Below are 25,180 nucleotides of genomic sequence, written 5' to 3' on the forward strand. Positions count from 1 at the left end.
GATAAAAGGGAGGAAAGGCAGCATCGAGCTGAGGACCGAGAAGAAAGAAACGCAAAAAGAATGTTGAAAAATTAACATACAGCATTGCGAATTGCACACATCCATATGTATGCACAAATTACCAAAAACCAAACAGTAAAAAAGGGTTATGGAGCAAACCAACAACCTTAATATCTAAGTTAACGAATCAATGCACAAAATCAAAATTGAAATTCGAACAAATATAATAAACAACATGCGAATGCGATGCGGACCAAGATTCAAGATCCATTTGATCTCTTCTTACATGCACCCTTCTTGAATTGGTCCACCTTTTTTCTTCATTGGTTGCTTAGAATAGGCTTAGATATCACCAATAATAACAAATTATGTCAATCTCAAGTTAGCTAGAATAGAAGGAAAGAAATCTATTAACGTAGACGACCCTTTTCAAAAGATCAGTAGCTACCAAATTTCTACTTCTTAAGGCCTTGGTGGTGGGAAGAATTGCGTACCCGCCATGAAACCGCTGAGATGAGGGGGATAAATTGAAGGGTCAAGCATCGTGACGTTCTGGTTGGTAGTGGCGGTGATGAGATCATGCGACTGTTGTGATGATCCTGCGCAGGCGGAGGAGCTCTCTCCCCCACCACCACTGTACTGGCTTTCAGGGCCTTGATCGTAGAGAATTCCCTTGAAAACATGCCCACCAATGTTGACAGCCGTCTGATAAGCAAAATGCTCCTCGGCGTCGTCTGTTGCACTGACCTTCACGCAGCGGAATAAGGCTGGAGAATTCACTTCTGGTGGGAGATGTCGTCCCAACTCACGAAACCCTAGTCATTGATCAGAACAAAGAATTATATATATATATATGTAAGATTCTTTCTTCCTCGTACGGATCAAGAAATCTCTTGAGTGAAAAATCTAATAAGTGTTTTTCTTCACAGATTTTCTTTGCGTCAGCTTTACTCTGTAAGAGTAAAGAGAAAGGGAAAGGTGAAGATTGTGGTGGTTTAAGCTCGGGAAGTTGGGGTTCATTCATATCACGCAAATGATTTTACCATACATAAATTATTCTAGAGTTCATGTGGTTTCAATTATTTTCCTGTCCTGCATAGAATTTATGAAGCATTAGAGTTCTGAGTCCAACTTATAACCTATTTTTCAAGAACTGAAAACCCCATCGATCAGATCGATGGAGCCCATGTCTGAAAAACTCCCGATTTTCGGTGTAATAAAACCTACAACATCACCTGACGGGTGGAGTACAATTAAACGTGAAATAGTAGTGGTGTAGCAAGACTAGAATTACCTCCACCTGGATAATTTTCTCTCAGCCGTTTAGGGTTTTCCCCTCCGACGGTCAACTGCTGTTGATCTTGCTGCAAATTAGAACCCGGCTGCTGCTGCTGCTTCTCGCGGCGTTTAGCCGCCGGAACCCAGGTGCTCTTCACGTGGGTTTGGCACGGAAACCCTCGGCTCTTACAGCAAGTCCTGCATCTCATGTGCACGCAATCTTTCTTAGCTTGGTTGCCACAATCTTGACAGTTCACCCCGGCGTCGTTCTTACCCCTACCTTGATTCATCACCCTAAAACCTGCTGCTGATCCGTAGCTATAATCGGAAGGCTCATCACCAATATTACTCGGGCCGATGGAAAAGTGAACATCTTGGATACTGTGATGCTGCTGCTGCTGCTGAGAGACAAGCCTTTGTTGGTGCAATTGATTGTACTGCTGCCATAGTTCAAAACCCTTGTTATAGATCTCCTCGTTCTTGAACAGGAACAAGCTATTATTGTTGTCTGTTTGCTGATCTTGGTCTTGTTCTTTACCACCACCTAGTGAGAAAAACTCGGACATTTTCCAACCCTACTACAAGCTAAGTTCAACCTCAATTTTGAGAGCAAATCCATAGCAAACACAAAAAAAGGACTTATTCGGGCAAGAGGGGTCCGGGTAGAGGAAGGGTAATTATCATGTAGTAGCGTTTCCTAGGAAGATCCGAGCCACTGTGTGTGTTAGTGTGTGTGTGTGGGTTATTTTGTAAATTTGCAATATGTCGATTTATGGGACTAGCTAGCTAGTTTTAATTTACCACTATATACAGTAAACATTAATCATACTTATATGAAATAGATGTACATATATGTGTATTTCGTACGTGGGAAGAGACTGGAGAGTTCCTTGTGCTGGCTGAAGTACTTACTACTCTGTGTGTGTGTGTGTGTGCTTGTGATTCTTGAAGTGTTGTTCTCTGCTCGCAGCTTCTTTCACTATCAAAACTTCGGAATTATTCAGGTTCCAGAATGGAGAGATGGAAAGGAGTTCGTTGGGTTTCCCTTTCTCTCTCTCTCTCTCTCTCTATCTCTCTATCTCTTTCTCTCTGAGTCTTGATGGTGATGAGTTGAATTGTTGTGTTGTGGATGCATTAAAGTCACAGCCCTGCAAACGCCGCCATCGGCCACTGCAACCACCCCTCTGCAACCTCAATTTAAGACATCCACCCCCCACGCTACCAATTTTTTCTCTCTCACACACAACACACACTTACTATAGTAGTTGACTGTAGGAGTCAGTGTTAGTGTAGCCGGGCCGGGTGGGGTTGGGGTTGGGGTTGGGGGTGGGGGAACTGATTTTTCCTTTTTTGTTTTAGCAGAAAATCCTGCCACTTCTTCTACAGTTCTCTTGCAGTTATTGCAATAAAAAAACCTACCTCATCAAGAAATTGAATCCCAGCCCTTGCATGGTGATCTAACGGCTAACAGACATGCCACCGTGGCGTTGCATCAGCTTTTGCTTATTCGTCCTTGCACCGTAAAACACGCTCTACTTTCGCCTTTCCCCTCACCATTTCCCATCATAATTTAAATTCATTATTCCCTTAAATAAATAAAAAATAATCCAAATTAGGAAACAAGCTATTTCTCAACGCAGAATTCTTTCATCACTGACCAATCAACACGCGATCATTAACGATAACATGATCATAAGCGTCACAGTCAGTAAGATTAGTGACTCAATTTCGTCTCCATCGGCCTTTGCGAAATTCAAAGAATTCCTCGAGTCTGCAGAAATTATCCGTTGGCCCTCCCATTATTACTACATTATAGTATCAAATAAAACACCTCGTATTCCTCTCTAATTCTTCCTGTGATCGTTTCAAAACAATTAACACTCGGAAGCAATCCAACGATTTATTATTATTTTTTTCTCTTCCTAGAGACTACCAACAACATAATTCTCTTTAATCTTAACATAATTGTCGAGAATTCAAACCCTAGTTACTTCATAAAAAATAAATTCATAGCTATTACCTAATCAAAATGCAAAATGAACTAAAATCATTTCTCGCAATTGAATTGTGAATTTACTAATAAAAGAAATAAATTCTTGTTAAAATCAATACGAACCCTTTTGATGCTAACATTATCAGTCATGTAATTGATGAATAAGTTTACTAATTAAGTTTTACGTAATGCTGTTAATATATTGATTGATGTAATAATAAAGAAGTTTCCTGAATCGGGTTTCAAGTGATGCTCTTTCTTTCAATTTATAGTGTACGTTCAATTATATCATTCATATATTCAAATTTAAATTTTCAAATCAACAAACACATTCAAATAAAAAATAAATAAATAATAAATTATTATAAAAATCAACACACACCCACGTTTCAAGTTATGCTTTCAATACATCATCGAGACATATAAATAATGCAGGGACGAGCAATTAATTAATTTCACTTATTAAATATGATGTACTTGTGGAGAAGATTGAAGTGGTCAGTGAGTTTATCTGAGACGGAAGAAAATGAAATGTAAGGAATATTGAAGAGACGGGTAGATGAGACATGTCCAAAAAAGGACATAGAAGCTGCAATTACTTTACCTTTATGCATGCATAAAATCTTGGATATCTATGTCTACATACCATATATATTCTAATTGCTACTGAAATGGACACTTCATTCCCAAGACTTTTCAATTTTTTGTATTCTATTTTCATTGTGTGATTTTAATTTTAAGTGGGTTGGTAAATACGTATTGGTTGGCTTTAACAATTTAACTTTTTTTAGATCTCACATATATTTAATTTTGGGATAATTACACGTATTTATCCTCAAATCTAATGTAATTACACGTAAATTCTTTATTATTTTTAAAATTTATATTTAGCACCTCTGACTTTTATTTCTGTCTAATAAGTGGATCCATCGATCCATTAGTTAAAATTCACCGAATACGTTGATATTAGCTAAAAAGTTGAATGAAAATTCGTATTTATCCATAATTGACTTAGTACTGACCTATTGTAAGTTAAACAAATCATTTCTAACCAAATATCCTTATAAACGTGAAGATATATCTTCACACATGCATTATTGCGTAAAAATGTATAAAGGTGGTTTGTTTAGAAAAGAATTATTTAACCTGCAATAAGTTAATAATATTTTCATTCAACTTTTTGAATTTAGTGAATTTTGACTAACGAATGGGTATTATTTATTAGAAAGAAAGAAAGAAACATCATATGTAATTTTCTAAAAAATGGAGAGTGTCTATTTATAAACCCATCAAATCTTGGAAGAGGATGTCGTAGTTATCCCAATATTTTTCAATCTAAGAGGAGTTAGAAACAATAGTCAGTTTTTTATGTACTATTCCGTGATGTAAACGCTTCTTCACCTATTGTTGTAATGACCTACAATTCATAAACTTGATCCTTTTGTTGGGTGGAACTGATCTTGTAATTTGATTTCATATTTCGATGGCACGATACACTATTCATCAACAGTACTCTGTATAATATACAACCCTCAATTGCCACATAATACCATCATACATGCATTTAGTGCACTAGTTCTATACTCGGACCAACCTTATTCAATCAAACACTGTAGAGGATTTTGATTGTTCTTGCAGAACTTGAGAAGTACACAAACAATCAAGAACTGGACCAAAATCAAAGACGACCTTCATAAAGAGCCTGCAGACCACACTCATATCAGTGATTTTGCTAGATTTTTTTTTTTTTAATTAATTAATGATGTTTTGTATGTCCACATGCATGAGCAATAATACTGAATCCTGGTCAGGACTGGTCTTCACACTGTGGTCATATTAGACAGAAAAGTGGTTGCTGCCGCTTGACAAGACACATCCTAGAGACTGGTGATCAAAATTTTAAAAAGAAAAGAATAATTACACTGTTCTTCTTGAAGGTTTAGTATATTTGATGTTTATTTATTAGTCAAAATTAATTGAATTTTAATAATATTAGCAAAAAATTGAATGAAAATCCATATTCGTCTCAATTGATTTGTTTTTAAATTTTTTAAAATCAAATAATTGTTTTTTAACCAAACTATCATTGTACATTTTCAGTCGTTAATGCATGTCATGAGGAGGTATATCTTTATCCTTATAAGGATAATTTGGTTAAGGCAAAAAATATATTTGATTTATAATAAGTCAATTTTTAATAAATATGAATTTTTATTCAATTTTTTTTTTTAGTAATATCTATGAATTTGATAAATTTTAATTAATAGAGAAATCTATTTGTTTAAGGCAAATAAATATTAGGGACAGTATATATCATTTTCAAAATAATAAAAATTTTAAGTATAATTATATTAAATTTAACTATTCCTAAAAAAAATATTTGAAAAGATTTAAACCAGGCTTGGACCAGCCATCCATCATTAAAATTCTAACACCACACTGCTGCTACTCTATTATATATTTTCAATCAATGGAAATAATCATTAAAAAAAAAGAGAGACAGAAAAGGAAATAAACAAACTCGAGTATTTTAAGGTATATTTAAACGATTTGGAGTTAATATTTTGTTGTAGAGATGTTGAATTCAAAATTCATTAATAACGTATAAGAGTGGGTACGTACATAATAAAAAAAAAAAAAAAAGGGGAAAGTAATACACTTCAGTTCTCCCTAATTAGTGCCATAAATTATACATTTTATTTGAAATCTCCAAATTGTTCTAAAAATTTGGTACGGACAAACGGCGGCCCTAATCACCCGTACACATGCAAAAGTGAGTTGTGAACATATTTAATAAAAAAGAAAATGTAATAACGTGTGTAGTTTACTATTTGACCTCTCCTAATATTATAAGACAACGCTGTATCCGAATTTTTATATGGTTATGGAATTGTATTTATAATTATTTCTGGGATGGACGTAATTTAGTTATTCAATTTAGGGTGATGATTGAAGTTGAAATCTTATTTAAAATTTTTATGTACGAAAAATAATTAAATAATAAAAATAAATAGAAATGTATTAATAATTAGGTGAGAGTCCCAATTGAAGGAGTGGCAGCCTTGTGATGTGGTTCGTGTCTCGAGCCCTGCGTCCGTCGGGTTGACCTGCCGAATGCGCCTTCTGCTTCTTCTTAGAATAATAATAAAAACCAAAAACGTCTTTTCAATTACGGAGCTACTGTACAAATACATGCATGGTTTATGTACGTATGTCTGTATGTATATTTGGCGTAGAACATGTTGCTTCACAATCGCACGCTTTGGGACTACCTCCAAACTCAATTTTGTGAATGTGGAGATCCTGTGATGTGATTGAAAGCTTTATTAAATCATTCCCAAACATCCACACTGCAGATTTGAAATTTTATTAGCTTAATTATTTTTCAAGTTTTATTAATTAAATTTAATATTTTCGTCATGTTTAATGTAACATAACAGATAAATTTTTAAGAAAAATAATTAGTTTTATCATTTAATCCTCGCTTTAATACACCTTAATGCTCCCTTTAATATCTTTGGGGGCGACTCATTAATGTCACCTCACCCTTAATTAACTTCCATGCACATCTCTCTCACATCACTGCTTTCTCTATCGTGTACACATAATTGACACATATTTTTTAATTTTGAAAAATGAAATATGTACCAATGGTTTGTGCAGATTTTTTGTTTACTCTACACAAAATATAGTAGGTAAAAGAGTTGCTCAATGCTTACTGGAATTTAATAGCACTACAAAGGTTGAAATATGTTTATGAAAATTGTAAGATTAATGTGTACTAATCTATAAAATAGAGATTTACACTCTAATGCTTAAATCTATGATAAAATTATTAAAAAAATAAAATAAAAAACTTTGAATTAACGTAATAATGTTGATTGAAAATGACGGTGAAGTGATACATTCCTTGTGCAATGCATAAAAAAAGCTAAAAATAGCTTGAGATCGAAAGAGAGTGAGAGTTGAAGTATGATAGAATATGTTTCTGAAATGACTGCACTATATCTCATTTTATAGATGTTCCTAGAGCAAGATCCAAAAGGTGGTTAAGGTGAATCATGCATTGTTGGATAACTAGCTACATGTATTAATTAAATAACAAAAAAAAGTAGTTTAGAATTTAGACAAAGATATATGGATGGCAATTGGCCAGGAAAATCGGGGTCTTGACCCGAACCCAACCTATTGGGGGTGGGTCCCGATCCATTGGGTTGGGACTCGGCTGGGTTTGGGTGGGGTATGGGTTTTGTACAAAATCCGTCCCGAACCCAACCCGACTCATATTTTTATGTATTATATTATTTATTATTCATATATAATACATTATTAATAAAATATTATTATATTATAAGTAAATTCTTAAATATTTTACATATATCCAACTCTATATAAGAAATACAAAAAATAAAAAATTAGTTAAATGTATTATTTATAAACCATAAATTATATTAATTAATGAAAAAAATAATAATTTAGATGAATGTGTATACTTTGTCATATACAATTCATTTTAGATTGAAAACTATGTTAAGATATTTAAATTTAAATTGATATTACTTAATAAAAAAATAAAATATTTGTTGAATATTTTTCTTATATTATATAATTCATTGTAGATCGTAAAATGATACTACTTGATGAAAAAATTAATAATTTGGATGAACATATATTTTGTCTTATACAATTCATTTTAAATTTTGACTTACTGATGAATTATGTTTTACTATTATGTAATTTTCATTCGTCTGCAATAATTTATGACAATTCCGTAAATTTTTAAATTGTGCATGAAAGTGACATGGAGTGGGACAAAAGAGGGACGAGTCTTGGGTCCGGGCAAACCCAACCCAGAACCGTCTTGTTGCCATCCCTATGAAGATATAACCTTTTAACCGAGTATTGCCTAATATTTTCAAATATCTTTGAGAAGTTGATTTCAATCAGATCATTTGGAGTTTGTTGAGATTTTTTATTATGTTGTGTCATAGGATGTCAACAATCTGTATAACGTATTGTTTCTACTATATACTGACTCAATAGGCTAGTTTTTTGAATCTGCTAAATTAGTTACTACAAGCTTAATACCTTATTCATGGACAAGCATGACCTAGCCTGTTTGGTGGGGGCGCACTCCTTTTCTTTGGGATCTTGAGGAAAAATGTTAAGGGACATCATTCTCCTTAATTGTTACTCTAATCCTAGATTATGTAGACAGGGCCCCGTTGGCCCTCAAAGTGCCAAACATCATGATTGACAATGTGTAGGTCATTTACCATATAAAATTAATATACTTTGACTTAGGTAGTCATTTTGGTATTTTTAGACCAGCTTAGGTTTCTCTTTGAGCATAATTATTGGTTTATTGGCATTTCTCAGTCATGATTTTACAAATGCCTTAAGAAAAAGGAGTGGAGCGGCAGAAGTCACATGGGGTTTCAACCACTTTTGACAACCCTAAGACTATTTTAATGAAGGCTTAGGAGTGTACGAGTTTCTCATGGGGATGGGCCCATGCCCTAGGTGATCTTGTAGGAAAAGAAAGCATCATCAACAAATCTCCCCGAAAGCAAGTCTTCATATCTTCAAGAGAGCCTACGTGGCTTTGTGGGTGCTCGGAATTACGGTATTGTACATGGTGCTCTAGCGATTTGGACTCTGAAGATGCAGGCCTTCCATACCGGGCTTTCCTGGAAAGAATTTCTACTCAAATAAAGTGAAAGCATGAGCAATTTCATTTTAATCATCCACCATTTTAAGAAGTCTGGATGCGCAATTTAGTAAATCTGAATGCAAAGAAATGTATAAGCTTGCAAAAAGTCTATTACATCTGCAAAAAGAACATATAGGGTCCACCGTACTGGATAGAAAAGGGCAACAAGGTTGCCACAATTTGGGCAGGCACACTAAATTACCACACTGCATAAGAATGGTCTCAAAATCAAAATCTTACATGACTTTATTACAATGGAAACTGTAATCATAAAAACCAAAAAGGGTTGAGGGGTAGGAGATTGATGAAACTGATCCTGCAAAACAAAACCAAATATTGAACAGAAGCATAAATTCGGTCTTAATCTCTTTGTATGGAGCTCCTACCTCTTTGTTTCTCAAGATGGCAAACATTCCCCGACTTAGCCGGTTTGTCTAATTGGGAGAGGTCACAAACAAGCAAATCGTAGGGTCAATTCATCGTATCTGTGAAGGAGAACAGAGCAAACCGGATGCATCAGCTCCTATCCCAGCAAGTTCACAAACAGTACATAGCTGGCCTTGCTGAGATGGAACAAAATGAGTACTGCAGTAGGGGCAAGTTATATCTTTCTGCCCCCGGTAAATTGGCACGTATGTAGCCCCACACACAACGAAAGGATTTCTGAAGTCATAGTTAAGCTGTGTAGCATCTTTCATATTCTTCTCGGCAGCCTGCAGAACTTGGCGAGCGGTTCTGGCTTGATTCTCATTACTAGGATTGGTCTCCAGAAGTCGCCTGGCAAAGTTGGCTGCAGTGCTCAGATTTTGTGCCTTGAAGCAGACGGTCATAGCATTCAGTAGTGCAAGCCTCAAGTGCGGAAGCTGGAGGTTACAATGGGTGAAATAGGCAGCAAGTTCCTGCTGACGGACTGGGTTGTCCTTCAGTTCCCTCCTCTTAAGCTCCATCTGCAAACCAAGAACATATTCTTTGACAATGATAATCAATTCCTTGACTTCATCCACCTCTCTTCGTGTTTCAACAACAATCAGCGGAATTGTGTGAAGAATAGACAGGAACTGTCGAAGAGCCTCAGAAAACTTTCCAGCAGTTGTAGCTTTGTAGCCAGCCTTGAGCTTCTCTTCCAATTGGGAGAAATTGAACACTAGAGCAGGGGGGCTTCGCACATTGGGACTTGCTGACTCATTCCAACCCCTCTCAACTGCAACTGAGATCAACGGCGCTGAAGTAAAGGCACGTAAATAACTGTGACTGCCCAAGTGAAGATCAATAAACTGCGACTTCAAAGGGGTGAAATTACGTATGCCTAACTGACGGCTCAATAAACGCATTGCTGTTTCAAAGTTTCCAGCAGCTGCGTGTTCAGCAGCAAGAGACGATTTCTGGACCCAAATCTGGCTTACAGGCATACCAGGTGTGGGGGCCACAAAAACACCAGAACGTCCAATTGCAGCTGTTTTTGGTGTCTCAGCATCAGGAGGCAGATCCAGATCCTCAAGATCCCATCCACCCTCCTCATCATTCTCCTCGTGCACAACCTCGTCCTCTAGCACCAGACTGATGTCTCCATTCTGCAAGTTGTCCACCTCACCAATATCCAGTGCCTCACCCCAATCAGCATCTGCAGCCTCTTCATAGTCTTCGGTTTCTCCTCTGCCTGTATCATCCAGGCCACCCTCAAATATGCCTTTACTGACCATTAACAAAGGCCAATCTCCAGCACATAGCACTGGACTCGGGGGTATTAGAAGAGAAGCTTTCTTCCCTGCAGGCACAGAAGGAACATTATCCCCCAAATCTGCAGCTAAACGCTCAGCTATATCATGGAGCCCATGGATTGCAGCTGTTATATAAGCCAGGGGCAGATGACCTGCATTCTCCAGAATCTTAACACGCTCCCGTACATCACCAAGATATAGTGCATCATGAAACTGGCCCATCACATCATTTTTTACCTCAGCAATTTTCATCATTTTCGACAATTTCTCTAGATTACCAGTTATCAGATAATGAAAAGATAATCTCTCAAAGTTCTTTGTTTTTTGGTATGCATATTCAACAATCCCTGCATTTCCCTGCCGAAGGGCCTCCACGCCTAGCCTATACCAGTAATCTTTCTCATCTATCTTTTTAGCAGATTCAAGGGCTTTCTCAATGTTACCACTTTCAAGGGCTAAGTTGAAGCGAGTTCTCTCATCCTTCACGAAATAAAGAGCAACTTGTGGAAAGCCCTTCTGCTGTAGGTAAGCAATCATGGCCTGTCCACAAAGTTCTGAATTTTTTATCATGCTCATAACCTGATCATATCTCTTCCTCAGCAGGGATAGCTTAAATATATACTCTGTCGAATCAATGATGATAGGACGGTTTTTCCCATCTCGGTCCAAGCAAAAGATCGTGTTCCCATATATTTTTGTAACATATACTGGGACATCCAGTGTCTTGATAATTCCACTATCCCCATTAGGAAGGCAATACTTAATGTGCGTCAGTGTAGTATAGATGAAAACACCATTATCATCCCATGCTCCGCTCTTCACGCGAATTGTCTCGTGAAGAGTGCAGCGGTGCACGAGCTTCTTGTCAGCAATTACAATTGAATGCTTGCTTAGTAAAGCAACACTCTCCATATCCTGAGACCATACCGCATACCTAACAAAAGACGTTTGAAGATCCCCAAGAACAACCCTTTGTTGGAGATCAAAGATGACAACCCTGTCCTCAGCCCTGCAGAGCAGATTTCCAGTACCAGCATAGAATATAGCATCAGTGGCAATGGGCAGAAGACTCTTTTTAAGTATCTCATTCTTCAGGTTCTTGACCAGGACATGATTGCTGCTCTTCTCAAGCACAGCAAACCTATTTCGAGCCACAAAAACTGCCGCTGCCCCAACACCTCTTTTTGACTCTTGAACCATGTCGCCTCTGCCATAACTATCTCTGGGGATGACATAGAGTTCATATGAACCCCCATCTGTGTCAGAGCAAACCAAAACAGCATTTTCAGTAGGACTGTAAGAAAGAGTTCGAGGGCCTTGATTCAAACTACTGGACCCTGGACGACGGATTGGTATCAGCTGAGTATCTTTCTGAGTTGAATACTCAAAAACACGTAGAAAGCGGTCCTTGACATAGAAGACTGAATCACCACTGACAGAAAAGGCAGGACGTTCTCTCTCCAACTTAAAAACAATCATGCCACTGTCATGACCAGCCGCCAGAAGATTCATCTCAGGATGGGCTGCAAGAATCCAGAACCTATCATGCTCTCTACGGAACGTCTGCAAGCCAGTTCGTTTAGTAGCATCCCAAACCCGGATACTCTTATCTTCTGAATTTGATACAATAATGTCCTGCCTTGCATGGAACAGTACACAAGAAACATTGTTCATATGGCCCCTCAATGTGTCCACCTCCCAAGCCTTAGTATCTGAAGACAAATAAATCAGATATCAGCTATAAAATCTATTACTTTTCAGCAACTAAAAAATTAATACAACTCACTTAGAATAAATATGAGGTAGATACAAGTATGTGACTGATTAAAGAGGTATGCACTCCCAGTTGCAAGAAACTCGAGTGAAGCTGATTTGGCATCGACTAGTTCACTAAATTAGAAAAACATCTAATGTGTAGGCCTGTACCAGACAGCTTTTCAATCAAGAGACAAGCTGAAATGACCACAAACTTCAGCCCACTGACCACCTAACTCAAAAGACCTTCTCTTAGCTATCTCTCATCAAATTCACAACATGTATATCAATTTAGAACACCACTTTCACCTACTTTAACTAAATAAATCCCAGCTCCTTCAGAAAACTCCAACAGCAAACAACTCCAGAATCAATACAAAATGAAAAAAGGAAGAGCACCAGAAACTTCCAACACCAGTTCATAGCATGGAGAACATTGTTATATAAACACAAGAATATTTCAAGGGTTATTTTCCTTCTTAATGGTAAAATGCTTTGCCCATCACCAAATTTAAATCATTCAAACATAAGTGCAAATTCACTGAATGATCCTTCCAGGAGACACTATGCATCTTTTAACAAGATAATTGGTGATTAAGATGGCATACCGTTCATGCGCCAGATTTTCACTTGGCGATCATCTGCTCCAGAAACAATCAGAGGGAGAGTTGGATGGAAAGAAGCCCAGTTAACCCCTCGATCATGGCCTTCCAAGACATACTTCACAACAGCATCAACCCCACCAAAGAAGTCCGTATTCATTTGAGACAATCGCAGAATGTCATCAGCAGGAGATACTGTTTTCTTCCTCAAGGCACCTATATCCCAAACACGAACAGTCTGATCCAAAGAGGCTGAAACGACCAAGTCCTCTTTGGGGTGAAATGAGGCACACATGACATAGTGGTTATGCCCCGTTAACACAGAAATGCAAGTCCGTGATTGCCAATTCCATATTCTAATTGTCTGATCATCACTTGCACTTACTATCCACGGATACTCGTGATGAAATTGAACTGTCCGGATATAATCAAGATGGCCAAGAAGAGTAAATAGACATCTGTGCAATTTATAATTCCACACCTTGATTTTGTAATCATCACCTGTAGAAACCAGCATTAGCATAAATAGAAAAGATACATTACAGTATCAATCCAAGAATAAAGACAGCTTGAAGCAACCTGGCTGAAAATTGCTTTCCATTGTATAAATCAATAAATTTTCTGAATACCTATATATCTAAATACATATATATATATATATATATATATATGATTTTTCAAATAAATGTAACAATTGATTCAGCAACCTATACAATCATCGTGAGAGTAAGTTCAACTTAAGACCCCATATGAATCAACAACAATCGTGAATAACTAATGCAAAATCCTATCAGTATGAAAGTTTGCAAAAAATCAAACAGCACACAAGAATGCTGATCATTGCATAGCACTTACCTGGAAACAATCAAATTCTGCCAATATCAGTACATGCATAAGATAATGAGATAAGTAGGGTCAACATTCCCCAACTCCAGCATGACAAAAAAATCCTTTGTCTAAGGTTGAATCAAGCTTCATGCATGCAGCATTCTACTAGCAATTAATTAATAGAAAAGAATATTAAAAATATGTAACGAACTGTAGATGGATTCATTGCCTCATCAACTAGAGTTCCATTATGGCAATGGGTGAATCAACACCATTTGAATTTAACAAAATACTAAATACAGGTACTTTAAAGAAGACAACCATAACATAAAGACATCCAGTGACTAAATCAGCAGGAATCCACAAATTCAACCCTCCAATTCCAGGATCAAGTTCACTACATTAGTTTTATTTCAATAGCAACAAACTTGCAACAACAGAACTAATCCTAGCTTAAATCAAATACCAGCCATATCATATTTTAGCATGTATCAGATCATATACAACTATAATCCCACCAATTGCGATCACCAAATCTACTAAACGATCACACCCCATAAATCAACACTGAAGTTCCAAAAGCCACGGATCCTAGAGCTAAATCTCCCCACATCTAATAATGTCCCGCATAAGCAGTTAATAGAGAAACCAGCAGATCCGAAAGCTAGAAAAAACTATAAAAGCTTCTCAAAGAATCCAATTGTACTAAACCAGCAGGAGATCACATTGCATGAACAAAAATTCAAACAATATTGAGAAAAGAAATCAGACCTCCGGAAACGAAAAGCGGCTGCGACTTGTGAAAATGAACACCACGAACGGGTCCATCGTGCTCGTCGAATCGATCAATGAGGGTGCCCATGCGATAATCCCAGAGCTGGATCACTCCGCTGTGGAGACTCGCCAAGATCCATGGCCTCTTGCTGTGGAAGCTCAAACCTTTAACTCTATTGCTCTTTGTCTCAAACTTCGTCAACATTTCTACAATTCTTTCCCCCCTATAATCACACAGGTACTAAGAAACAAGAACAGAGAGATCTGAATTAAGTGTAAAAATTCCAAACCCTAATCGAGATTCGTGATCTGAACCCAACTTTTAGATCTGTGCAAAAATTGGGGATTTTTAACTACAGGGGTGTGGGATAAGAAGGTGGTGTAGGTTAACGAGAGTGCGTTTTTTCTTTGTGCTTGCAGGTGGTGGATCTAATTCTACTCTACTCGGGCAAAACAGTGTTTGGATCCGCTTCGTCAAAATTGAATCGGGTCACATTTTTTTACAGGTTTACTATTTGAATTTTACCAAATTACAATTTCCCCCATTATGATTCATTTTCTCTCTTTTGATTGGAGAAACTGAATTTTACCAATTTACAATTCCCCCCCCCCCCATAAGAAAATGAATTTAACCAATTTACAATTTCCCCCTTGTGACACATTTTCTCCATTTTGATTGGAGAAAATGAATTTCACGAAATTACAATTTCCCCCCTTATAACTCATTTTCTCCCTTTTGATTGGAGAATTGAATTTTACCAAATTACAATTTCCCCCCTTATGACTCATTTTCCCTCGTTTGATTGGAAGAATTATATGTGAATCCTAGTGATGCTTGTTAATTTAAATTGTCTTAGGCTCTTAGCTAAGGCCTCCAAGCCCAACTGAAAAAATGTGTAATTTCTCTATTTTTTTAATACATTTATTTTGAATTACTATATGAAATATTAAGTTTTAAAAAGAAAATGAAAAAGAGAAAAAAAAATGTGTTAGCAAATGATGACACAGACGATAATCCAGTGTTTTAGAACTCAAAAATCTTTGATTAGAGTTTTCGAATTTGAATCCTGTTCGTGTGTTTAATTTATACTAATATAAAATTTTTTCTAATTGTATATTAGTTTTTCTTCTTAAAGTTTGTGTTGTAAGTAATTATATGTGCACAAATACTACAAACTACAATATGGTGACGAGTAATTAATAGACAAAGTTGGGAAATGAAATTGTTGAGCAATTTTATTGGGTTTCGTTAATTATTTAGAAGCTAGATGCTTCATAGCCCAAAAGTCCAAAGTCATAAAAAGTATTAGACTAGGCCCATAAATGGTAACATGAAACTGATCCATCAAAACTATGAAAAGAACTGAAAGGGAATTCCGTGAATATCCAATGGTCATCACAATGCAATTTCAGTTGGAAGTGGAGGATAGGTCCATTGGGCCTACTATTCTTTGTGTTCAGGATTCAAATAAAAGCAGCAGTACCCATCAATCACATGTATGTTTTGACGGTGATAGAGGACAGAGATTGAAATTAATCAGAGACAGTGTGTGTGCAGTGTAGAGTGTAGAGTGGTGGTGACTGATAACAAGAAACGACCTATTCTTAAACTACTTTATCAACTCCTGCAACCCTTTTTCACCCATTTGGTAACCCTTTCCATTTTTGGCTAACACATAGCTCCCTCTTACCTCTTTTCTTTCCTTTTTCCTTTCTCTTGAAAAAAAAAATATTGAAAATTAATTAGACTCCAAATAAAGGAGTTAATCATCAATTAAAAGAAATAATATGAATATTATTTAATTTAATCACCTTAATCCTATGATCAACATAATAAATACAGCATTATAAGCTGTAAAAATTGGCAACTGCAGTTGGAGCAGTAAAGCGTAAAGTGTAACCCCTTCTTTTCGTCTCATATTTGGAATCTCATTCGTCACCATATCAGAAAATCAAAAATCTCCAAACATAGAGAGAGAAAAAGGGGAGATACACAAAAACTGAGAGGTTAGTTTGGGAGGGGAAATCAGAAATGGCTCGTGGGAAGATCCAGATCAAGAAAATAGAGAACCAGACCAACAGGCAGGTGACCTACTCCAAGAGAAGAAATGGGCTGTTCAAGAAAGCTCATGAGCTCACTGTTCTTTGTGATGCAAAGGTTTCAATCCTCATGATCTCCAGCACTCAGAAGCTTCACGAATACATCAGCCCCACCATCACGTACCTACCTACATCTCCATCTTCTCATCACAATTATTTCACTACTGTTCATACACTTGAGATCAAATCAAATCTTGGGGATTCCTTGTTTCAGGACAAAGCAGTTGTTTGATCAGTACCAGACGGCTGCCACAGTTGATCTCTGGAACTCCCACTACGAGGTGTTTTTTTCTTTTTAATTTTTTGAGGTTTTCTTATGTGGTAATAATGAAATTAATATGAAATTGTGCAGAAAATGCAACAACACTTGAAGAAACTAAAGGAGGTTAACAGGAATCTGAGGAGGGAGATTAGGTATGTAAATTAATTACTTACACTGTTAATTAACTCTGAAAATGAAAATTCACTGGTTTATTTAATTTAATTAATTTAATGAATCAAAAGGCAAAGGATGGGAGAGAGCTTGAACGATCTGGGGTACGGTGAAATGGTTAATCTTATTGAAGACATGGACAACTCTCTGAGGTTGATTCGCGACAGAAAGGTTTTCAATTTTCATCTCTCTTCATTTCCCATATAAGATTTTCATCAACTCGACCTAGCTAGGGTTTCCAGTTATCTTATTACATTTTTAATTCTTTGTTCTTGGTTCAAAATTTAAATTAATTAATCAATAGGGTAATATTTATAACTATAAAATCAATAATTCTTTGTAAGCACCATTATTAATTTATTCAACAATACTGACTAATTATGAGAAGGAAAACGAATCGAGAAGAAGCTAATTAATTCCTGATAATTAAGATTGAAAATATCATCAAGAACTTGGGAGTTTGGGAAATTATCAATTTTCCAAGGTAAAATCAATTATCAAAATTATATTGTATTACATACATTTTAATTACTTTTTGGAGAACTTTCTGTTTAGTTTATATATAATTTAAGAATGTGTAGATGTTTTTGTTAAGGTTAGTTCTGCAGTACTGAGTTAATAATTAATGCACGGTAAGGAAAAGCCTATTACGTACAGATTTATTCAAATAAACCAAAAAAGACTGCAACTTAATTAGTTTCTGTTGGCTCAAGCTCATGATCAGTACATTTATATATATAATGTCTTAAACCGGCCAATTAATGGTAAGAAAGCTACATATATATATATTACACTTTCTATTATTCTACCATTACTATCTCCATCTATAATACACTTCATCTAATGCAACAGTACAAGGTTATCGGCAACCAGATCGACACGAGCAAGAAGAAGGTATGTATGATACGTGCATGCTGACATGATGTTCCTATATACGTAATTTTATCTTTCTATTTGGTCCATTTCCTGTCATTCAAATTTGTTTGTCTTTCTTTTATTGATTTGCAGTTAAGGAATGTCGAAGAAATACACAGAAACCTAGCTCTTGAATTTGTATGAACCCTTTTCTATGCATAATTTTCTTCCCTTTTCTTAAGGGAAACATAAATACACACACAAACACAATCACACACAGACAGAATTTGTCTGAATTAATTCACTATTTTATCCGGTGGTAGGATGCAAGACAGGAGGATCCACAGTATGGATTAGTCGAAAATGAAGGTGATTACAATTCTGTCCTTGGATTTCCAAATGGAGGGCCACGGATCATTGCCCTCCGCCTCCCTCCCAATCACCACCCTCATCATCACCACCATCCTACGCTTCATAGCGGAGGAGGAGCCTCAGACCTCACCACATTTGCTTTGCTCGAGTAAACCTTGTCGCATAAATAATATATATTGTTCATGTTCTACAAGGAGATTGAAAAACGAAACGTGTGTTTGATGTCGTGTTTCATGTTTTCATGATGTATGACTACGACTATATATGGAGTGTTATCTATTTGCGCTGTCTGGAATGTAAGAAAATTCTATGTCTTGTGTGAGGTAATTTCAGGGTTTTATGTTATTGGTGTCATACTCATTTAGTGTTACGTGGTAAACTATTAGTACACAATGTTTCTATGAAAATTTAATGTTCATTTTGATTGCTGGCAGAGAAGTATGTGCTTGCTGGTAAAGAAAACTCCGGATTGAAATTTCCATTACAAAATTTTATTTTATTTTTTATTTTATTTAATATATATTTTATGTGTATAATTTTTTTTAAAATAAAAAATATATGGTAAGTATATATTAAATACAATATAATTTGTAACGGGCGAAAATCCACTATGAAATGGAGTGCAGTTTTAGGCAATAGGCCCAAAGCTTTATAGCTGAAAATTGGACAGTCCAGTTGGTTCTTGAGTGGACTTTACTGTAGGAAAAGACGCACTCGCATCCAATAACCCCCGGAAAGGTCTAGAGTTCCATTTATATTCCATTGTCCAAACTTCCTCCATCTCTATATTGCACTATTGCAAATTTGCACTACACAATTAAATTAAATACCTAAATTATCCAATTAGATAGATATATTTGATTAAATTATCTATGATATTCTAGGTGGGAGTAACGAATTGAAAATCTCAATTTAATCATTTTCGACTTGATTCAATTCTATGTAAACTTTATGATTTTATTCCAAAAACGTTTCTTGCTAAAAAGAGAATGTCGTAGGATTTATAAGCTACTCAAAATTTTCATCTACAACCAGCGTGACCCAGTGCCTACATTATTAATTTTCAGACAAAGGGTTTGAGTCAGACACGTGACTTTGTTGTCACAAACTCACAAATAGTATCAACAAATGATGAAAAGTGCAACATGACTGGTATCATATTGCACATTATAATCCAATTTGATTTTATATGACTCTTACAGTTTGTCACACATTATTAGAGAAAAAAAAAATTATAAAGTCATTTAAATTTGTCATTTGCGACCTACATAGAATGCACCTAGCCATGAAGTTCATTGATACAATTTCCCATTGTAAATTGAGCAAATTTCTGAATTTTGGCCTTGGGACTTGCATAAGTCAAATAAAATAATATATCCAAATTTAAATATGATCAGAAATCTGATCCAAGGAAAAGTTATATATGTATGGTCAAACGTTTTATTTTTTTTTCTCCTGAACGTGCAAGTGGGGCTGTCCAATGTGAATTTTCAGTTAATTATTACATCGTGTTTTCATTTAATCAAAGTTGCATTTGTATAAGGTAGCAAACTTAAAACCTCGAAATCTCCCACTAAATAAAGCCAATAACGTACGGTGTTTCACTAATACAAACATGTCGAATGCTTACCTAAACAAGATTAAGCCATCGGTTTCTTCCCATAATTATTTGTTGTTGTACAAACTGTCGAGGAATAACGAAACAATAAAAACATAAGCAATTAACGAGCATGGTATATTAAGATTCAAATAAAAACCCTAAACAATTGTTGAACAAAATTATTAATAAAAAATTACACTCTTAACAATGAATAATTATATTATTTTTTTAATAAAAAAATTGCAATTTAATAATAAGGGATATGATGAGATTAGAAAATTATAGTAATTAAAAAAAATAAATAATTTGTGGTGAAACATAGGGCAGACGAGGTTCATGTGGATGAAAGTTGGAGGATGATATGCTGTTCTTATCTTACATACCTGCATGATGCCGACATCTCATATGAAATCCACCTTAAAGATTCTACCAAAATACTTAATAATGATTATAATATCACGCAAATCTTGGCCCTCAAAAAGCCTCATTTGTCTTCTTCTTCTTCTGCTCCCTCCTAAATTATTTTAATTTATTTAAAAACAATTACATTTACACCCTCCAATCTATAATTTATTTATACTAATCATTCATGTCTTTTAAAAAGTTATACACACATCCACAAAAAAATAATATCACTTACACAAATCGGTCCTATTTTTTAAGAAATTACTCATACACCCCACATAAACGTTAACAACATTGCACAAATTGTTCCTGTTTTTTGACTATCATATTGGGTGGTTTTTGAAATTAAATAAAAGACACGAGTGATTTATGCAAATAGACAAATGTATCAATTTATTTATATTTTTCCCAAATATATTAAAATTATAAATTCTTCTTCCAATTCCTCGAGATTTTACACATGCCAACAATTTTCTAATTTTTAACTACACAAATTTCCTATTTTTTCTCCTTTTTCTCCCAAGAAGTGCTCCAAATACAACTAATTAACTTCTTAAAAACCACTTAATTATTCAAATAGAACTTAATTATTGATTGTAAGTACGATTTTCCTTTGATTTAGTATCCATAAAATGCGATTATGTGCTGGAAAGCAACAATGAGCAGCAAGATGAGTGAAATTAAAGTAATTAAAAAAATGGATAATTACGTTGCCTTCCACAAACCTCCTTAATGATTCTTCCATCAGTCAAAATTCATTGAACTTATTGATATTAGCAAAAACATTGAATGAAAATTTATATGTGCCCCTAATTGACTTATTACTGATATATTACAAATCAAACAATTTTTTTCTGATCAAACCACCTTATACATCTTCACACTCTAAAGTATGTACATTGTCACTCATATAAAAGTATTTTATTTTGAAATAAATTATTTGACCTGCAATAAGTGAGTATTAAGTCAATTGAAGGTAAATATAAACATTTATTTTATATTTTTACTATATTAACAAATTCAATAAATTTTGGCTAACGAATAAATTAATTTATCAAACATAAATAAACATTTGGTGCAGTGAATATAATTTTTCCAATTATAAAAACTTTTTCATAATTATATCAATTTTTAAAGGACAGAAAGTGTAACTATCCCACTTTTAAAAAAAAAAAATGGGGGCCCATGTACAAACGTTTGAGCACAATATTAAACTTTTCGTTTTTAAAAGGTTGCTTGAGCACACCTTCCTGGAAAAAAGTGGGAATATGTGAGGGATTTTAAGCAAATAAACTAGCCCTATAGGCTATAACTATTATTTTTTAATTCTTTGTCCTTTTGCAGAATAATGTCATGCGTGATGTAATGTCCATTAACTATTGTATTAATTCTTGTAACCATACTATTAATTTAATAATTATATTATTTTTTAGCAATCCGATATGAGCCACATGGTGACCACGTTTGACTCAATTAACGTTTTGGTTATCTTCAAACTTCTATTTCTTGACTTTGTACAATTCGAGTTAATTAAGGCCACAACCATTTGTCCTTTTAACATATATATATATATATATATATATAAAATAAAACCTCTTGATTTTATTGCCTCTAGTTTCATTTTTTTCCACCCTTATAAGTATCTTATAAATATTTGTCCGTACGATAATGATTTTAATAAGAAATATCGAGGTTAGGATTATCAGTTAATGAAGATCAGAATAATCAGTGATTTAATTCTAATATAATAACAAGAACTTATTTAAAATTTATAAGGTAGTATCACTGTCATCGAGAAACTATCTGATAATTAAATTAGTGACATCAAAGTGAGTGTTGCTGGAAATATAAAAACATGCATTCTAGTATGGATACATTTGTATTAACTACAACATTTATAAATGACTCGAAATTTTGATTTATAAGGATTATTCTAATAAAGCCCATAAATTTTGATAAGTTAAAAATGGAAAAGGTGAATAAATACATGAATTTTGAAGATGCGAAAAATATGAATAATGAAGATAATTTTATCTTATAAATGTTATTTAATGTCCAACCTATAGGAATAATTATATTTAAACTCCCTCATTTATAGTTTATTTATATAAATAACTCATGATTTTTCGATAATTGCAAAATCATCAATGATAGTTAAAAAAAGTAGGACAGTTCGAGTAATGATCGATGTTGATGTATTTTACAGGTGTATATGTAATTATCCAAAAGATAAGAATAATTGTAAATCTAATTATCCCTAAAGCATTGCAATAACTCCTCTAAATAAGTACAACTTCCTACTCATTAGCAAAAATTCACAGTAAAATCTAATTTACTTAGCACAGATTAAGCAACAACTTATTAGTAATGATGATATGACATTGTGGATTGAACAGTGGATCCCATTATCGGGAATTCTGGAATTTGTTGTTTATTTGAAAGCGTGAAAAGTGATGAAGAGTTATTGAGAGCCCATAAGCTGACAAGCACAATTAGATATAGCCCCATACCCACTACCCCACTCCCCACAAATCCACATTCCTCCCCATTTCATCTCTCTCTCACACAACACACAAACAATTCTCCAACAAAAATGCGTTGTAATGTGTGTGTATATATATTCTATCACCAAAAATTTGTTCATACAAGAGTTGTTTTATATTACATATATTATATTACACTTATTATGTAACTAATCATTTCTTTTAAGATTTTATTTCAATCACATGATGTTTTATATGACCGATGCAGGTTTGATCAGATATGATTCGACCAAAATTCTCTAATTTGTATTTGACTGTATATACAATTATTAAATAAAATTGAAAAGAAAATTAAATGATTCACCATTGCACTTGTAAAAATAATAATTTAAGTTACGAATAGCACCAGAAATGAAGGGTGTAACGTTCTTAGGAGGAATAATGTTCTTATACGAGATTTTGTGTTCGAACTTTGAACGTGTATACATATTAAGTGTGTGAATTAAAAATAAATAAATAAATGACTGAAGTAACATATAAGGTTGTCATTCAAAAGATCTCCCAATCAATACCTAAAAGAAAAAGCATTATTGTAAAGGGAAAACAAATCGGGTGATGCTACGAATAATTAAACTTTATTGGGTCCTCTAGATTTGAATAATTTTAATAATAATTATTTAAAAAAAAGAACTAAAGAAAGTTGTAGAACAAGTGAAATATTATAAGCCTGATGTGGAGGTGACGTGGCATTGCTTGTCCCTTCCTTTTGGCTTCTAAAACTTAAAAAATATAAACAAAGATAAAGTGTATCAACATCCTTTAAAACTAAAATTTTTAACTATTTCAAAATAAATATATTTAATGAATTTGTAATTGTAATTATGAGTAATTTTTTATTTTAAAAGTAAATTTTTACAAGTACGTCATCTAAAGTAAATTACATTAACACCCCTCCATCAATGCAGTTCTCGCAATTATAAAAGTATAAAATACAGAACTAATTGATTCTTGTTAATTAAGCTGACATGCATTGCCCAAATATCAACTTAAACAAACTTCAATGCATTTTTGGTGTTTTTATTTTTTAATTTTTCATGATAGCACTTTGGTCCTAAATCCTCTTAATTTTCATAATTTCAGTCTTTTTACGCCGGAGTTCAAAGACAAAAACATTGTTCTAAAAAGTTAAAACATGAATATATTTAATGAATATATTTAATGAATTTGTAATTGTAAAAACATTTCAAAATAAATATATTTAATGAATTTGTAATTGTAATTATGAGTAATTTTTTATTTTAAAAGTAAATTTTTACAAGTACGTCATCTAAAGTAAATTACATTAACACCCCTCCATCAATGCAGTTCTCGCAATTATAAAAGTATAAAATACAGAACTAATTGATTCTTGTTAATTAAGCTGACATGCATTGCCCAAATATCAACTTAAACAAACTTCAATGCATTTTTGGTGTTTTTATTTTTTAATTTTTCATGATAGCACTTTGGTCCTAAATCCTCTTAATTTTCATAATTTCAGTCTTTTTACGCCGGAGTTCAAAGACAAAAACATTGTTCTAAAAAGTTAAAACATGAATATATTTAATGAATATATTTAATGAATTTGTAATTGTAAAAACATTTCAAAATAAATATATTTAATGAATTTGTAATTGTAATTATGAGTAATTTTTTATTTTAAAAGTAAATTTTTACAAGTACGTCATCTAAAGTAAATTACATTAACACCCCTCCATCAATGCAGTTCTCGCAATTATAAAAGTATAAAATACAGAACTAATTGATTCTTGTTAATTAAGCTGACATGCATTGCCCAAATATCAACTTAAACAAACTTCAATGCATTTTTGGTGTTTTTATTTTTTAATTTTTCATGATAGCACTTTGGTCCTAAATCCTCTTAATTTTCATAATTTCAGTCTTTTTACGCCGGAGTTCAAAGACAAAAACATTGTTCTAAAAAGTTAAAACATGAAAATATCAAATAATTTAAATTACAGAAGCAAAGATACATTTACACACTTAAAGATGCATCAATTGTCACAAGCTCTTGCACTATTTACTTGTCCCTTTTATTTTGTGAATTGAAATATATTTGGAAGAATTGGATGTGCATAAGTGGGTGGTGTGTGAGGTGAAAAGAGGATGATGTGGGGTTATATTTGTATGTGAAAAGGGCATAATGTGGGGTTCTATTTCTCATAACACTTTAGACCCACAACTTATACTTTTCCATTTTCTACAAATATT

General features: G+C 34.2%; 3 protein-coding genes across 4 annotated transcripts; 1 reads left to right on the forward strand and 2 right to left on the reverse strand.

Annotated features, from left to right (window-relative positions):
* Positions 1-191: 191 nt before the first annotated feature.
* LOC105159315 (protein SHI RELATED SEQUENCE 5) lies at positions 192-2,536 on the reverse strand. 2 transcript variants are annotated; one of them, XM_011076329.3, is made up of 2 exons: positions 1,301-2,536; positions 192-815 (listed from the first exon to the last, which is right to left on the reverse strand). In XM_011076329.3, the coding sequence occupies exons 1-2, from the start codon at positions 1,842-1,844 to the stop codon at positions 463-465; spliced, it is 897 nt and encodes a 298-aa protein (XP_011074631.1). In that variant the 5' UTR covers positions 1,845-2,536; the 3' UTR covers positions 192-462. The 2 variants fall into 2 exon arrangements, with proteins under 2 accessions (XP_011074631.1, XP_011074630.1); XM_011076328.3 differs by having other exon boundaries at positions 1,295-2,531.
* A 6,511-nt stretch (positions 2,537-9,047) lies between these two features.
* On the reverse strand, positions 9,048-15,086 carry LOC105159316 (coatomer subunit alpha-1). The gene is made up of 3 exons (XM_011076330.3): positions 14,659-15,086; positions 13,066-13,560; positions 9,048-12,414 (listed from the first exon to the last, which is right to left on the reverse strand). Exons 1-3 carry the CDS (start codon positions 14,864-14,866, stop codon positions 9,461-9,463), a joined length of 3,657 nt encoding a protein of 1,218 aa, XP_011074632.2. The 5' UTR covers positions 14,867-15,086; the 3' UTR covers positions 9,048-9,460.
* A 1,607-nt stretch (positions 15,087-16,693) lies between these two features.
* On the forward strand, positions 16,694-18,644 carry LOC105159317 (floral homeotic protein DEFICIENS; the record flags this gene model as incomplete). Its single annotated transcript, NM_001319686.1, is given in 7 exon segments — positions 16,694-16,881; positions 16,976-17,042; positions 17,114-17,175; positions 17,266-17,365; positions 18,047-18,088; positions 18,203-18,247; positions 18,373-18,644. Coding segments are annotated over 7 exon segments (705 nt in total).
* Between the last annotated feature and the right edge of the window lie 6,536 nt (positions 18,645-25,180).

The sequence above is a fragment of the Sesamum indicum genome, linkage group LG3 (genome assembly GCF_026168435.1).
Source record: "Sesamum indicum cultivar Baizhima isolate 11 linkage group LG3, ASM2616843v1, whole genome shotgun sequence".
Classification (NCBI taxonomy): domain Eukaryota; kingdom Viridiplantae; phylum Streptophyta; class Magnoliopsida; order Lamiales; family Pedaliaceae; genus Sesamum; species Sesamum indicum.